The 16,579-nt window shown below is 36.3% G+C and overlaps 1 protein-coding gene across 3 annotated transcripts in view; it reads left to right on the top strand.

Annotated features, from left to right (window-relative positions):
• Positions 1-1,360: 1,360 nt before the first annotated feature.
• grid2ipb (glutamate receptor, ionotropic, delta 2 (Grid2) interacting protein, b) overlaps positions 1,361-16,579 on the top strand; it is a 35,702-nt gene continuing 20,483 nt past the window's right edge. For 2 of the 3 annotated variants that reach the window (XM_073828688.1, XM_073828686.1), the window contains exons 1-5: positions 1,362-1,833; positions 2,480-2,733; positions 4,123-4,455; positions 4,531-4,685; positions 14,297-14,566. In XM_073828688.1, the coding sequence (XP_073684789.1) occupies positions 1,749-1,833; positions 2,480-2,733; positions 4,123-4,455; positions 4,531-4,685; positions 14,297-14,566 (1,097 nt within the window). In that variant the 5' untranslated portion in view covers positions 1,362-1,748. Of the gene's footprint in view, positions 1,834-2,479; positions 2,734-4,122; positions 4,456-4,530; positions 4,686-14,296; positions 14,567-16,579 lie in introns of all 3 variants that reach the window. The other variant, XM_073828687.1, reaches the window with a different exon arrangement.

Here is a 16,579-nt window from a genome sequence, read left to right as displayed (position 1 = left end):
TAAAGGCCATTTTCTCAATATTTTTTATTTTTTTGCACCCTCAGATTCGACATTTTCAAATAGTATCTCTGCCAAATATCGTCCTACCCAAACAAAGCATACATCAATAGAAAGCTTATTTATTCATCTTTCAGATTTATAAATCTCAAAATGAACCCTTATGACTGGTTTTGTGGTCCAGGGTCGCATATCTTCTTCTTTTTCCACAAGTTTATTTGACCATCAAAAACGTATTTAAACAAAAGGCTTATTTACATTTTTCGTCATTCCTTTCAGAAGCAGATGGTTGATAATGTTAAGTGCACTTGTTTTCAGTTCAGGGTTGCCATAGCCTTCTAACTGTTGCCTCTTACAGTTATCATGTTACAGACCTGCACATTCACTACAGTGGTGATGCCTCAAAGGAAAGGGATACCACAAAAGCCCTTCGAGAATACTCAAACGAGCAAAAGACACAGGTATTCTCTTTTAAATTAAGTGTGCATTTGTAAATCATGTGTTAACGAGTTTTATAAATATGAAGAAAGTTGTCCATGTGTTTTTAGAGTTTGTTTGTTATTGCACCTTTGGTTGCCAGACCAACATCATTTAACATAAATGGAGCTAATATAAATGATTGAAAGCTGGATGCTGCAATTTCAGTCACCAAATTTCTTTTTTTAAGTACGTCTATGGATTCTACTGTAACAACTAATTTAATTCTGGTTTGTGATATGTTAAATTCTGTCTTATTTATTTCTGGAATTATAAAAAAGGAGTCAAAATTACTGTCAAAAATGCTGTTTTATTGCAATACAATATTATTGTTCTGCATACACAACCACTTTACTGTTGTATTGGTAAGTTGAGATGTTGATTGAGGAACAGTGTGTTTGGAGATACAAGCATTTGCACTAAATAATTCAGTTAGCCCTGTATAGCTTGTCTTTGCTTCAGTCCTTTACATAATACGTCTATTACGTTTTACTGGTAGTTATACTGTTTCCCCATTCAGTTTGTAACCTTGAAAGTGAAACCGCACTACACTTTGTCATGTGTTTATACTGTGCGGTGTTCATTTTTATCATCTGCCAGGGCCAGTATGGTCTGGAAGCCCCTGCTCGCACCTGAGCTGCATGTCAGCTCACTCAGTAAATCAATCCTTCCTTCTGAATTCCCCTCGGATGCATGACAGCATGTGTCCTGCCATGTGGCACGAGAGATCTCGAGATGCAGCGTTTAATCTGTCTAATCCAGAGCAAGAGCTTTAATAGCACTGCTCCTGTTCAAAGATGTGTGACTGCGCTCTTCAGTGCATTCAGACGTTCTAATTATCCACCATCGTCCTGACGGATCCCCAAGCTGATACTGGGCTACTTTTTGTCCCTTGGAGAGACAGCTTGAAGAGAGAGTATGGGAAGGAGGTATTTATAGAGAAATGGGGCCTCACTTTACCCTTTTTGGAGAGAGAATCATTAAGGATCTGTGCTAGGTGTCCCAGTTTCTTGATTTGAGCTCTGCAGGCAGGACTAGCAAGGCTCGCCAGAGATGCAGAGTCAACTCATCGACAACATCACTCTGGCACTCGATGCAGTGTCACCCTTTTTTTAAGTGGCAGTGCTCTGCGTGCCACATGACGATGGGGGGCATTCGAAAGGCGTTTCCCCTGAAGCGTGGTGCGGTGCAGTAAGAGGATCTCGTACAGCGTGGAAGACGTGGACCGGGTATTTTGCTCTCTGAATTTTTGATACCTGTTGAATTACGACAAAATGAAGAAATTCCTCCAGAATAAGAAGGGGAGATACTCCTTAAAGCAGAACAAGCCGACTCCTCGCTATCCACCCAAAGATATTTGTAAGTGTTTTATAATAATTTAGTTTTTGTAGGATGATGATAATGATGATGATGTATTAATATTATCATGACTATCAGAAGTCAGTTTCGGTGTATTTGTGTTTTTAATGTTTTGATGAATGACCTTACTGTATGTCAGTCTACAGGCGTAGGCTTTCCGTGGCTATTTAGTTGGGAATGTTGCTGTGTGAATGTTTTTTGTGTTCTGGTTTCACTAGTAAGTAATTTCTATGCTACAAACGTGAGTCTCGTGTCGCTGATGTTCAGGCACATCTGTACTCTAAAATCAGATGGTTTGAGAGCCTCTGTTCCTTTTCAATGAGGTCAATGATACTGGGAGGTCTAACGTGTCAGCTGAGACTCTGTATTTAGTAAAGGTTGTATGGCTCTCTTTATGTGAGACTGCATTACTTTGTCTTGTCAGGATGAGCAGAAATTGACAAATTTAGCATGTAGGTGTAAATATTTTAGGCGATTGACATATTTTAGTGTCTGATGCCCAGCAAATTTTCCTTTTTTTTTCTCTGGAGACTTGATCATTTTGCTCTGTGTAAGTAAGGTTTGTTTACAAGTGGCTGATCAAACATTTGGAGCCTAGTTGACCGTTTCAGACCACATATTTTCATATTTAACATCTTTTTCATAGTGCTCACCATGCCAGCGTCCAACCAGTGCTGGCCAGAGGAGTTTGGCTTTCAGATAGGTGGGAACGGGCCCAGCTACATCCTGACTGTGGAGGAGGGAAGCAGTGCTCATTTGTCTGGACTGCAGCCTGGAGACCAGGTGTTGGAGATTGAGGGGCAGAACGTTTCCAGTCTTAGTGCTCAAGAGGTCATTGCCCTTGCCCAATCACAACGAAACATCCCACCCAGTATTGGAGTAGTTTCACGCATCCAGCAGGTGGGTCACTGACACTTATTGCATTATTTTTTTCATAGTAACATCAGGGTTATAATCGTTATCTAAAATGTTTCGGTTCATTAATATTAAACTAAATGAAAACAAAATTAAATTTGAATATTAGATAAAAAACTAATCAGAAATGAGAAAACTGCTTTGGAAACCAACTGAAATAAGTCTAAGTTGAAGTACTAAGATCATGAACTGGAAATAAATGTGACCCTGGACCACAAAACCAGTCTGAAGTAGCATTGGTATATTTGTAGCAATAGCCAATGTAGTAAAATACATGATATTGGTCAAAATGATAAATTTTTCATTACATTTAGTAAATATATCAAAACTTAATTTTTGAGTAATATGCATTTCTAAGAACTTTAAAGGCAATTTTCTCAATATTTCGATTTTTTTGGCACCCTCAGATTCCAGATTTTCAAATAGTTGTATCTTGTCCAAATATTGTCCTATTCTAACGGACCAAACATAAATGGAAAGCTTATTTATTCAGCTTTTAGATGATGTATAAGTTTCAATTTAAGAAATGTACCCTCATGACTGGTTTTGTAGTCCAGTGTCACAAATAAAAAGAAAAACTGAACTAAAAAAAAAAAAAAATTAATTAAGCCTAAATATTAATATTAAAACAACTAATAAAAATGAAAAAAATAAAAAACTGACCAAATCACAAAACAAAATTACTACAAATGTACAATTAAAATAAAAGCGAATTAAAATAATCTAAATATCAGTAAAAACTATAATATAACAATTCATACATTGATTTAAATACACATATTGTATTTAAAAAAATACTTTTTGAGGGCATTAGGTGATATGATAAAAATTTTATTATAAAATAATACAATTCTTGAAAAAAAAAACGATACTAGGTAGACTGGCATAATCTTTAATAATTACTTATATGTAAAAAAATATGTATGATTATATGTGTGTACCTATTCTATGAAAAAATACTTTTTGAGGGCTTCTTTATTGATATAATGATATCAATGAAGAAAAATACCTCATTAAATTAATACAAATCTTGAAAAAAAAGCAATATATACAGTATATGTAAGTAGAAAGGCATAATCTTTAAAATATATACATGTATAGTATTTTTATATGTATTTATTTATTATTTATTTATTTATTTGAAAAGGCAGGGTTAGTTCAGGTTGTAAAATGTCATGTTTTGTGATTATATTATATTAATATACTTTTTTGAAAATGTACCAACACTTCCCTTGAAAGATATATTCAATATATTTGTAAAAGCTTTTCAAAACCATCAGAAACCAACATGAACACAAGTACATATGCAACTATTAATTCAGTTCTCTCTATAACAATACTTACAATCTGTTGCATTTTATGGCTTGTCTGCAGATGGATATCACTCCAGGCCCTGATGGTCGCTTCGGTTTCACTATCGTGGGAGACTGCCCCCTTCTGGTAGAGGATTGCTCCCCCTGCTCTCCAGCAGGACGTAGTGGTCTCAGAGCTGGAGATTATGTCATGGAAGTGAATGGGATCCCAGTAAAGCACCATGAGATGGCAGCCGCTTTAATAAAGGCCTCACAGGGCCGCACGCTGCGTCTTGGGGTGCTGTGCATGGGCAGTCGTCAGAAACGCAGCAGCGGGAGTCTAGAGGGCTTTCAGAAAGATACAGATGGCATGCGTCAGGACCGCAAACACAAGGCTCTGGAATTTAATAGGAGGGTGAGTTCATCTGACAGATTTTGAATTGATTTTGTAAATGAAATAAATGCAAAATCAAAATTGTGCCTGTTTCAGGTTGAGGAGATTTTGAGGAATGAACCAGAGGTGAAAGAGAAACTGTTTGCTGTCCTCAAACAGTTTGCTGCCGAGAGGAAGGTGGACTGGCTTGCTTCCGTTCTTCCTGACATCTTGGCAACTGAAGAGCAGCAACAGCTCATCTCAAACATCAGGTATCCATGACAACTCCATCTGCCACCTACAGTACAGCGCTCATTAATTTTTAACCTCCATCTCAGGGCCACTCTGACCCAGATGTTTCAGCTACTGTATTTAGCCATGCAGAACAGATTGAAGGCCACCAGAGGGCATCAGTTTAATGTAGGCTTTGCTGAATATATGAATAGAATTTAGTACATTTTTGCTGTTCTTAATATTTATGTCACACTGTGATGCACATATTTGCAGTAGACACAAACATGCTTTCATTTCTCTGTGTTTGGTATAGAATTACCCAGTGTGGCTTTCAGTATAAACTGGCATGACCTAATAAGAACACTGATAGATGTGTCTCCATCTGGTACTGCCATGTAAACTGATAATCTTCTATCCCTCTGATGTATCCTGGCACAGTTAATAGTGAAATTCCTTTTCCAGTCCAGCCTATGCCTTAATGCCAACTGGGTCAATAACTTAAGACGGCACTAGACAGAATTCTAGTGTTAATCCATTTGTCTGCTTCTCTTTGGGCACTGTCAAGCTGTTTGGCAAATGGGACAGTTTACATGGTCTAACAAGCGATTTAGTTTTGGATGATTCCACATGACTATAACATGCAGTTGAGGTCAAAAGTTTACACCCCCCTTTCAGAATCTGTAAAATGTCAATTATTTGACCAAAATAAGAGGAATCATACAAAATGCATGTTATTGTTTATTTAGTACTGACCTGAATAAAATATTTCACATAAAAGATGTTACATATAGTCCACAAGAGAAAATAATAGTTAAATTTATAAAAATCACCCTGTTCAAAAGTTTCTCCTTTATTCTTAATACTGTTTTCTTACCTGAATGATCCACAGCTGTGTGTTTTTGTTTAGTGATAGTTGTTTGTGACTCCCTTGTTTGTCCAGAACAGTTAAACTGCCTGCTGTTCTTCAAAAAAAAAAAAAAAAATCCTTCAGGTTCCACACATTTTTTGGCTTTTCAGCATTTTTGTGTATTTTAACCCTTTCCAACAATGACTGTATGATTTTGAGATCCATCTTTTCACACTGAGGACAACTGAGGGATTCATTCATATGCAACTATTACAGAAGGTTCAAATGCTCATTTATGCCCCAGAAGGGAAATCAGGTTTTAAGAGCCGTGGGGTGAAAGTTTTGCCTAAATATCACATTTGTTTCATTTAGTACTGCCCTTCAGAGGCTACAGAAGATGTTTTCCAGAAGACAAAATAAGTTAAATTTACCCAGATCTTTAAATTAAAAAGTTTTCAACCCCTGGCTCTTATTGTATGTTTTTTCTTCTGGGGCATCAGTGAGTGTTTGAACCTTCTGTAATAGTTGCATATGAGTCCCTCAGTTGTCCTCAGTGTGAAAAGATCTCAAAATCATACAGTCATTGTTGGAAAGGGTTCAACTACAAAAAAAAATGCTGGAAAACCAAAGAATTTTTGGACCTGAAGGAAGAACAGCGGACAATTTAACTGTTAAGTACAAACAAGGTACTTATGAACATCTATCACTAAACAAAAACACAGCTGTGGGTCATTCTGGTAACAACACAGTATTAAGAATCAAAGGGATGTAAACTTTTGAATGGGGTCATTTTTTTTAAATTCAACTATTATTTTCTCTTGTGGACTATATAACATCTTTTAAAAAAAGGCCCAAAACACAAACCTTTGAACTGTATTGTATGCTATTGCAGTTATTCAAAAATATTAGTATACAGTGTTGGGGAGTAACTTGTTACATGTAATGGAATAATGTAATTTAATTACAAAATAAATGTAACTGTAATCTGTAATTAAATTACAGTTACTTATGAAAATGTTAACGATTACAGAGCAGGTTATATCTGAATATTTTATACATATAACCATAAACAGATTTGATTAATTTCAAACCCAAATTGCACTGACTGCTTTAAAATATGAGACAACAATGTTTCAGGAGAGTCAGAATAGGACACATGCTTATTTAATAACTGCATTCTTATTGAATTTTATTTCCTGTTTGGGTTTATGTACACTACCAGTCAAAAGTTTTTGAACAGTAAGATTGTTTATGTTTTTTAAAGAAGTTTCTTCTTTCAGCAAAAACAGTAAAATTTTGAAATATTTTTACTATTTAAAATAACAGTTTTTTATTTGAATATATTTTAAAATGCAATTTATTCCTGTGAAGCTGAATTTTTAGCATAATTTCTCTGGTAACATGATCCTTCAGATATTGTAATATTCTGATTTGCTGCTCAAAAAACATTTTTTATTATTATGTTGAAAAAGTTTTTCAGGTTTCTTTGATAATTAGAAAGTTCAGAAGAACAGCATTTGAAACAGACATCTTTTGTAACATTATAAATGTCTTTATCATCACTTTTGGTCCATTTAAAGCACCCTTGCTTAATAAAAGTGTTAATTTCTATAATTTCCCAAAAGCATATTAGAATGATTTCTGAAGGACCATATGACATTGAAGACTGGAGTAATGATGCTAAAAATTCTACTTTTAAATTACATTTTAAAATATATTCAAATAGAAAACTGTTTTAAATAGTACAAATATTTCAGAATTGTACTGTTTTTTCTGTACTTTGGATCAAATAAATGCAGGCTTGGTGAGCAGACTTCTTTAAAAAACATAAAAATCATACTGTTCAAAAACTTTTGACTGTTAGTGTAATGCTTTATTTTTTAAGATTAACTATTTTTTCCAAGGCATTGCCAGATGCCAGTGTTTCTTGTCATAGTTCTGCAAGGATTTGATTTCAAAAACAGTATCAGGCTATTAAACTAAATCTTGTTATGATTTTAAATCTGCAATTAACCTCAAAAGATCTCAAAGTAAAAAAGAGGTGCTAAAGTCTATTTTTGTGGTGGTTGTGCTTTAAATTGAAATTATTGTAATTTTAATTCAAGAGATGAAGGATTTTGAAAGTCTGACAATAATTAGTGTTAAGTACTACTGTAAGGTTAACCCTGCCTGCTTTAATTGTTTCAAAACGATTAACAGTTAAAAACAATTGTTAGAAATTTAGAAAAGTAATCAAAAAGTAATCAAATGCAATCAGTTACATTACTTTAGTAAAGTAACTTAAATAAATAGTAACAGTACTTATTCAATTTTAAATAGTTACCTTCCCAACACTGTTAATATAATAGATTTTGTCTGGTGAAGGTGTTTGACGTGCAAGAGAAATATACTTCATGTTACATTAGGTTTTATTTAGCAAAGCAGCTTTCCTTAATTTATTACAGAAAGTCAAGAACACCATTAAGGTTATATATAGTGTTCAATATTGTGTTTGCTTAATGGAGACAAGCTATTCCCTCCCCACAGTAGGTGTTGTTCCTTTGTATTATGAGATAATAACCTTTGTCATTGTATAATCCTCTTTAGAGATATCTGCTGAAGGGTGGTGAATGGGGATGCCACTATGTGTTCAGCAGCTTGGGGATCTTGAGTTCCTTGGGATGTATTGTGTACTGCTAAATATGCTATAGCTGAGCTAGAATATAAGAATATGACACATGGAACTTGTGAAAGGACATTAACCATGGGTATTGAACTGTGGGTACTTAATATCTATTAGTCAATCTTTTTTGATCTAGTACATTTGAATATTATCTAGGACAGATGTTAAGCCTGTCTGGGTGGATTCAGTTTGCATTGGCCTACTGGGACATTAGCCAGTTCTCAATTCAATTGAGATATGCTCTTTTAGTTGGCACTAAAGACATATCTGGGCACAATCGTCATCACTTCTAGAAATCCCTTATTTAGGCCACATGGCAAGCCGTAGTTGTTCAGTTTAAGGTGTGAGGGTCTATTTTGCTATCTTCAATTAGCAAAATGATCACAAGTTAGTTGGTATTCATTTTTCATCAAGTAACTGAATGCTTTGAAGAGAGAACAATATTTCAGACAACAATTTAAAATGACGCTATCGTCCATAGGTTTAGGTTCGGTAAGATTTATAATGGTTTTTAAAGTCTTATTCTCACCAAGGTAGCATTTATTTGATCATACATACAGAGGAAAACATAGCTGTTTTATTTTTGAATGTATTTTAAAATCAAACTTATTCCTATGATGAAAAGCTAAATTTCAGTGTCAGTTTTAGTGTCTTTAATGTTTTTCATATGGGCACCTTGATATCAGTTTGACATCAAATATTTGTCAAGACTTGATCAAGATGCTGTAACATCATTTTAAATTCATGATGGCAGTTTCTTCCAGTGATAGTTGGGTCAAAATAGTAAATAAATCCCAAAATGAAATTGGTGTAATGTATATTTAGTCCAATATGTTTTATGTTCAAGTTTGCATTGGCCCACTGGAGCATTAGTCAGTTCCCAATACACTGTGTGCATAATTATTAAGCACGTTGATATTGTGGTCATATTTTTTTTTCCAAGCACATTTGACCAATTCCAAACCACATCAATCTTAATAACTACTATTCATTTTGTATTTAATTATTTATAAGTGATATATAATTGTCCATGAAGGCTGGAAGTAAAAAACTCCTTATATTCAGGTGTGCAGAATTATTAGGCACATTTTCTTTTACAGATAAAATGAGCCAAAAAAGAGATTTACCTCAGACTGAAAAGTCAAAAACTATTAAATGCCCATGAGAAGGATGCAATACTAATGCAATACTGGAATTTGCAAAGTTAAGGCATGACCACCGGACTAGTAGTTATTAAGATTGATGTGGTTTGGAATTGGTCAAATGTGCTTGGAAAAAAAATATGACCACAATATCAACGTGCCTAATAATTATGCACACAGTGTACAGATGAGATATGCTCTTTTAGGTAGCACTATGTATCTGGGCACAATCGTCATCACTTCTAGAAATCCCTTATTTAGGCCACATGGCAAGCCGTAGTTGTTCAGTTTAAAGTGTTAGTGTCTATTTTGCTATCTTCAATTAAAAACATTATCAAGTTTGTTGATATTCCTTATTTATCAAGTAACTAAATGCTTTGAAGAGAAAAAAGATATTTCAGACAGCATTTTGCAGTATTTCTTTTTAATTTCTCCAAACCTTTGTACGCTAGTAAGCCTGATGCGTTTCATATAGGCACCTTGATGTCAATTTGATGTCAAATATTAGTCAAGACTTGATTAAGATGCTGTGAAATCATTTGAAATTCAATTTGGACAGCAATTTCTTTCCAGTGGTGGTTGGGTGAAAATAGGAAATAAATCCCACAATAAAATTGGCTGAATTTGTATGTAGGCCAATATGTTTGATGTTCAATTTACATCAAATCAATGTCAAGTCAAGTTTTCGATGTCAGTTTGATGTCTTTTTAACCCAATTAAACCATGAATTGGTAAAATAATATCACTAGTCTCATTTAATCCTCATTATATAAATCAGTCAGCCTTGTCTCACTATATTAGGTAAGCATGTTTTAGTCATGCCAGCCCATGATCTCTCTCTCTCTCTTTGTGAATCTCATGGATTTTCTGCTTATTATTCAGTGCTGATCTTCTGCAGGTCAATGTAGAGAGGCAGCGGTCTCTAGACAGTTGTAGTCAATGGCTCAGAGGCTGTTAAATTACGTCCTTCTGGGTCAAAGCGACAGCCATTTTTTCTGATAATATCACTTAAGTAGCCACTTCACCTTCATCTTGTTCTGAGTCATGATAAACTAAAAGATGAGTTGCTTTGGGTGAGTACTTTTCATTCAACCTTAATGTCATACATTGTGGAATATGTCTCTTCAATCAGCAAATCATTGTGATTTGATTTGTTGATTCATTTTGTCACTGTTATAAGATTGTTTAACAAGTCTAAGGTTTTAACTTGTCATGTAAAGGTTTGTGTGCAGATTGTTATTGTTATAATTTTAAAATGCTGTTTTAAAATGAAAATGCACTAATGTAAATCAGCAAGATTTCTGGGTCCCAGGTGTCTTTTATACAGGCCACGAGCTGAGATTAGGAGGACTCTCTTAAAGACACATGTCCAAAGAGCCAAGACCAAAGAGCTGTCCAAGGATGTCAGGGACAAGATTGTACAAGACCTACACAAGGCTGGAATGGACTACAAGACCATCGCTAAGCAGTTTGGTGAGAAGGTGACAACAGTTGGTGCGATTATTTGCAAATGGAAGAAACAAAATAACTGACAATATCCCTCTGTCTGGGGCTCCATGCAAGATCTCACCTTGTGGAGTTTCAGTGATCATGAGAATGGTGAGGAAACAGCCCAGAACTACACGGGATGATCTTGTCAATGATCTCGAGGCAGCTGGGACCATTGGAAAAACCAGGAAAACAATTGGCAACACACTACGCCATAAAAGACTAAAATCCTGCAGCACCCGCAAGGTCCCTCTGCTCAAGAAAGCACATGTACAGGCCCATCTGAAGTATGCCAGTGAACATCTGAATGATTCAGAGGTGAACTGGGTGAAAGTGTTGTGGCCAGGTGAGACTAAAATCGAGCTTTTTGGCATCAACTCAACTCGCCGTGTTTGGAGGAGGAGGAACGCTGCTTATGACCCCAAGAACACCATCCCCACCGCCAAACATGGAGGTGGAAGCATTATGCTTTGGCGGTGTTTTTCTGCTAAGGTGACGGGACAACTGCACCACATCAAAGGGACGATGGTCGGGGCCATGTACCGTCAGGGCCAGGGCATTGAAAATGGGCCGTGGACCCAAAACACATGGCCAAGGCAACAAAGGAGTGGCTCAAGAAGAAGCACATTAAGGTCCTGGAGCGGCCTAGCCAGTTTCCAGACCTTAATCTCATAGAAAATCTGTGGAGGGAGCTGAAGGTTCGAGTTGCCAAACATCAGCATTGAAACCTTAATGACTTGGAGAGAATCTGCCAAGAGGACTGGGACAAAATTTCTTTGTCAGTGGGCAAACATACAAAATCAGCAGGGGATCAAATATTTTTTTCCTCACTGTAAGAGTCTTATGCTCACTAAGGCTGTATTTATTTATCAAGTAAAACCAGCTTTATTGTTAAAAATTATTACAATTTAAAATAGCTCTTCTAAACTATTTTAAAATGTAATTTATGAACGTGATGGCAAATCTGAATTTTCAGCACCCATTAATCTAGTTTTCACATGATTCTTCAGAAATCAATTAAACAAGTTCTTTTGAATTACATTTGTTATGGATTATTTATTACCTGGTTTAGCTTCACTAGTTTAGTGATTCATATTTTTCTGTTTTATTCTGTCCACGAATAAAGAGCTATATAAATAATTTTGAATTAATTATTATGGTGAACTGAAAAAGATGTAATAATAACTTGTGTTTTGCAATGGTGCAGTCAAAGTCAGAGCAACTCATTACCATTTACTCAAAATTTCCCATTCAAGTCTTTTTTTTCTCTCTCAAAAACAAACAAGCAAAGCATGGTACCGTCTGACCTCCTCAAATGAATTTCACATTAAAATGCAAATATAGTCTAGCAACATTAGTTCCATTCACTTTTTCTGGAAAGCACAATAAATGGTAATGTGCTGCGGTGTATGCTGCCATTTATAATACTCGCAGTAGTGCTTTAGTACTCTAGGTAAGCTAAGGTTTGTACTCTAGTGGCCTCTTAGGGCGCTTTATACTTTATATTATTCTTGTCTGCTGTCTGGAACTGCAGCCGTTAATGCATCGTTTGGCCACTCAATTAAGTCACTGTGTCTCTCACTGTGCCTCCATAATAATGCGAACCTGAGGCAACTCTGCACTCTAGAATTGTCTAATGGTGTGTTTTTGTCAATACTGTCATCCAGGCAATGGGAAGAGAAAAACAATGTTGTAAAACTGTATAATTCAAAATCATATTTCCAGGTTACGATTACATAGTGTCTATGTAAAGATATGCTTGTGTCCGTTAGAATGAGACTGTGTTTATAAAAGCTATGAAATCATGAAAATCAAGAAAACAAATATGTATGTAATAAAAAAAATTCTGTCATCATTTACTCAGCCTCATGTCGTTCCGATATGTACAGTTGATGTCAAAAGTTTACACCCCCCTTTAAGAATCATTAAAAATGTTAATTATTTTACCAAAATAATTATACAAAATGCATGTTATTGTTTATGTAGTACTGACCTGAATAAGATATTTCACATGAAAGATGTTTACATATAATTCACAAGAGAAAATAATAGTTGAATTTAAACAAATGACCATGTTCAAAAGTTTTCATACACTTGATTCTTAATACTGTGTTGTTACCTGAATGATTCACAGCTGTGTTTTTTTTTTTTTGTTTAGTGATAGCTGTTCAGGAAAACAAAGGACTCATGAACAACTATCACTAAACAAAAAAACACAGCTGTGGATCATTCAGGTAACAACACAGTATTACCTTTGAGCTGGACATTATTAATAATTTTAACTATTTTTTCTCTTGTGGATAATATGTAACATATTTCATGAGAAATATCTTATTCAGGTCAGTACTAAATAAACAATAACATGCATTTTGTATAATCCCTCTTATTTTGGTAAAATAATTACCATTTTTAATGATTCTGAAAGGGGGGTGTAAACTTTTGACCTCAACTCTGATATGTTTAGTATTAAAATAATATCTGATCTATAGAAAAAAATTTACTCACATTTAGTTTGTGTTCATAATCCATTAGCCTGATTACATGAATACAGACCTACAAATATCAGGAGAAATTATGCCATGACTCAGAAAATGTGCTTTTTTGATAAACACATGAAATTATTTTAAATGTTAATGTCAGTGCATCACCTGCACAGAACAAAGCAGACAGAATTGCGTTGACGTTACACTTGTCAAGGTTACTAAGGTTACATTTGCTGAGGTTTTTCAATTGGGGTCCTTTTCTGCTTCCCTGGTGGGCGGCATAACAGGCTTTTCTGTATCCGCCAACGTTGCATAAATGTGACAAACATGACCTTATTTCTATTCAGAATCTTATAAAGGTGAAGCTATCTGAGTTAAAACTGTATTTGCCTCCTGTCTGCCAAATGTTTTTCTTGAATCATTTTGTCTAGCCATTTTTCTCTGCTTCAGATGTTTTACTAAATTCAGTATGTGCCGAATCCTTCCAATTATATTTAAAATGTCATGCTACTAGTTTTGAATTTGCTCTGTTGCATCTGAGATATGATGCTCTTCCCAGAGAGCATGGAACATGAGGAGCAGCAAAAAGAGAATGAGGAAAGAGAGAGCGAGAGAAAGAGAGAGAGAGAGGCGGTAGTGTGATGTACTCCCACACCTTTGCTATTGCTGGAATCTGGTATGTGTACCAGAGCTTCTGTAGTGGGAGTTTCAGATGAAGACAGCACTCAGAGAGGCTGCTACATGTTGGAGTTCCTCACAGCTTCCATGAAAGATCGGGATTGCCTTTTACTTGGCTTGCTTTGTCATCCTTTCCTGTTCTCCCTCCATAACTAGTGAATATTTTCATGGATTTTGAATCTCACAGTGATCCTGATTGAATGCGGTGGACTTGAATCTGAAGCTCTGTCACTTTTGGAAACCTACTGACTGGCTGAACTGAACACCTTTAAAAGTCTTTATGATCATGGTTCATTGTAGCTGATTTAATTTTTTTTCTCTGTTGCCTTCCTGTGACCATGTTTGCCAGGATCTTCATTCCCAAGAAGCATCGGCAGCGCTTTGACGAAGCCGTTTCTCAGAGTCTCATCAACCGCATGTGCCGTAGCAAGAGCCTAGGCGAGCCCCAAAACAGGCTCAGGCGAAGCCGAAGTCAAGACCACCATGAGCGTCCTCAAGGCTCGAAGCGGGCCAGTTCTGTGCCCAGAGATACAGGCGATGACCCGGCCCCACCTGAGCGTGGCCTTAGGAAGAGCACCACCATGATTCCCAGCCACTATGTCACTGGAGCCAACCAGAGGTATGTATCATACGTCTATTTTATACAATAGGTGTTGCTTTTCCATGTCCAATTATTTAATTTAAGATAAAATGTGCTTTTTTATTTGCAATGCTGGTTTGAAAAGACATGTTTATCCCAAAACACTGCAGGAAGCCTCCCTAAATGCTTAGAACACTGTGTGATATGTGGGAGATTTTGTGTGTGGGTGGGCGAGAGAAGCACTATTGAGTTGTGTTTGTTTCTGTGCCTCATGCTTTCCCTACGTACACACGCACATGCACATACTGTCCACATCACAAGTACCTTTTCATATTGGGAGATATAATCAGCTTATCACACTGTTTTAATCATTAAAATCGTGACTTAACCTAAAGGGAAGATTGCCATCATATCAAATTCCAATCCGTGAAGCTGCTTATCTAAATTTGAGCCAGAACAGAAGCAGATCCTCTTGTCGTTTGGTTGTCAAATTTGCTCAATGCTTTCTATAAGATGTCATTATCTATCAATATTTTTTAATTTGTGAATTGAAAGTCTAAGATATTACTGGGGAAGTCATCCAGAGTGTTTAGGTTATTAAATACCACAGTAAGAGTGGCTGTAATGTGCTGATACCCTGTAGACCCTGTATTCCTCATCTGATAAGCTGCTGCTCTTTAATAAATAATGCTTTCCTTGGCTCAGTTCTTATGTAATCTCCATTCGGAGTTTTCAATTTTTTTTTTTAAACATGTCTTTGTTTATCTGTCATCTCCTTTCAAATCCACCATCAGTGTTTGGTTCCGGCGGCCCACCTTATATAAAATGGCACTGCGACAAGAAGCAAATGTTTCTACTGCTATCTCTGTTTACTCAACGGTTCCAGTGTCACCTTGAGGTGTTGCCACAGCAACCACTAAGGCTAGCTATACTCTAATGATATGTCATAGGTTTTCTCTAAGAAGCAGGGAAATCTTAAATCCTCTTAAATAGCTCTTTAAGTGGTGCTACAGTATACTTGTGCATTTTGTTTAGGACATTTTCATAGATATCATAAGTTGATATAAAGCAGTATTTGGATGCTTTGGCTATATCAAAGGACCTGAATATCTTAGTATTCAGTAAGGACTCAGAACACCTTAGTAACGACATAACAACAACTTGGCAACTGCTTTTTTAACTTAAGCCAATAATCACACCAGTAAACAGTAATGTAGTAACCAGCTAGCATATTTCAGCAATTGCCCAGGAACAACCTAGAACACCTTGGTAAACATTAAGCAGCACTGTCTTGAGCTTGAGCCAGCCCTAGCAGACCATCCAGAATACCCTAACAACTGCAAGCAACACCATGATAACTGTTTTGACCTGGGCCAATACTTAACCACCCAGAACACCCCAGCAAAGCCCTAACAACCACCTAGAACATTCTAGCAATTTCCTAACAACCACCCAGAACAATCCGCTAACCACAACCCTGTTGAAAAAAACAGCATATGCTGGTGAGGTGTTTTGAAGCATGGCTGCTGGTTTGAGCTGGGTTAAGCTGGTTTAATCTGGTCCTTAGTTGGTCATGAACTGGTTTAAGATGGACCTTAATGACAATGACAAAACAACAACTTGGCAACTGCTTTTTAATCACACAGCCAATAATCACACAAAACACCCCTGTAAACCCCCTAGCAACCACTCCGAAAAACTTCTTGCTGCTCCTTTGACTTGAATCAGTAAACAGTAACCTAGCAACCACCTAGAACACCTTAGCAATCACGAAGCAAAACAGTTTGGTTTTTACTTGAACCAGTAAACAGCCCTTGCAACTGTCCAGAACACCATAGAATCACAAGCAAAACCATAACAACTGTTTTGACCTGGGCCAGTACGTAACTACCCAGAACACCCCAGAAAGCCCTAACAACTGCCTACAGTAAAACACTCTAGCAATGCTCTAACAACCACCCAGAACACCCTAGAAGCACTATGACAACTGTTTTGATCTGGACAAGTAAGTAACTACCCAGAACTTTCAAGCAATGCACTCTCCATATCAAC

This window comes from Garra rufa, chromosome 22 (assembly GCF_049309525.1).
Source record: "Garra rufa chromosome 22, GarRuf1.0, whole genome shotgun sequence".
NCBI classification, from domain to species: domain Eukaryota; kingdom Metazoa; phylum Chordata; class Actinopteri; order Cypriniformes; family Cyprinidae; genus Garra; species Garra rufa.
This window is presented reverse-complemented; position numbering and strand designations above follow the sequence as displayed.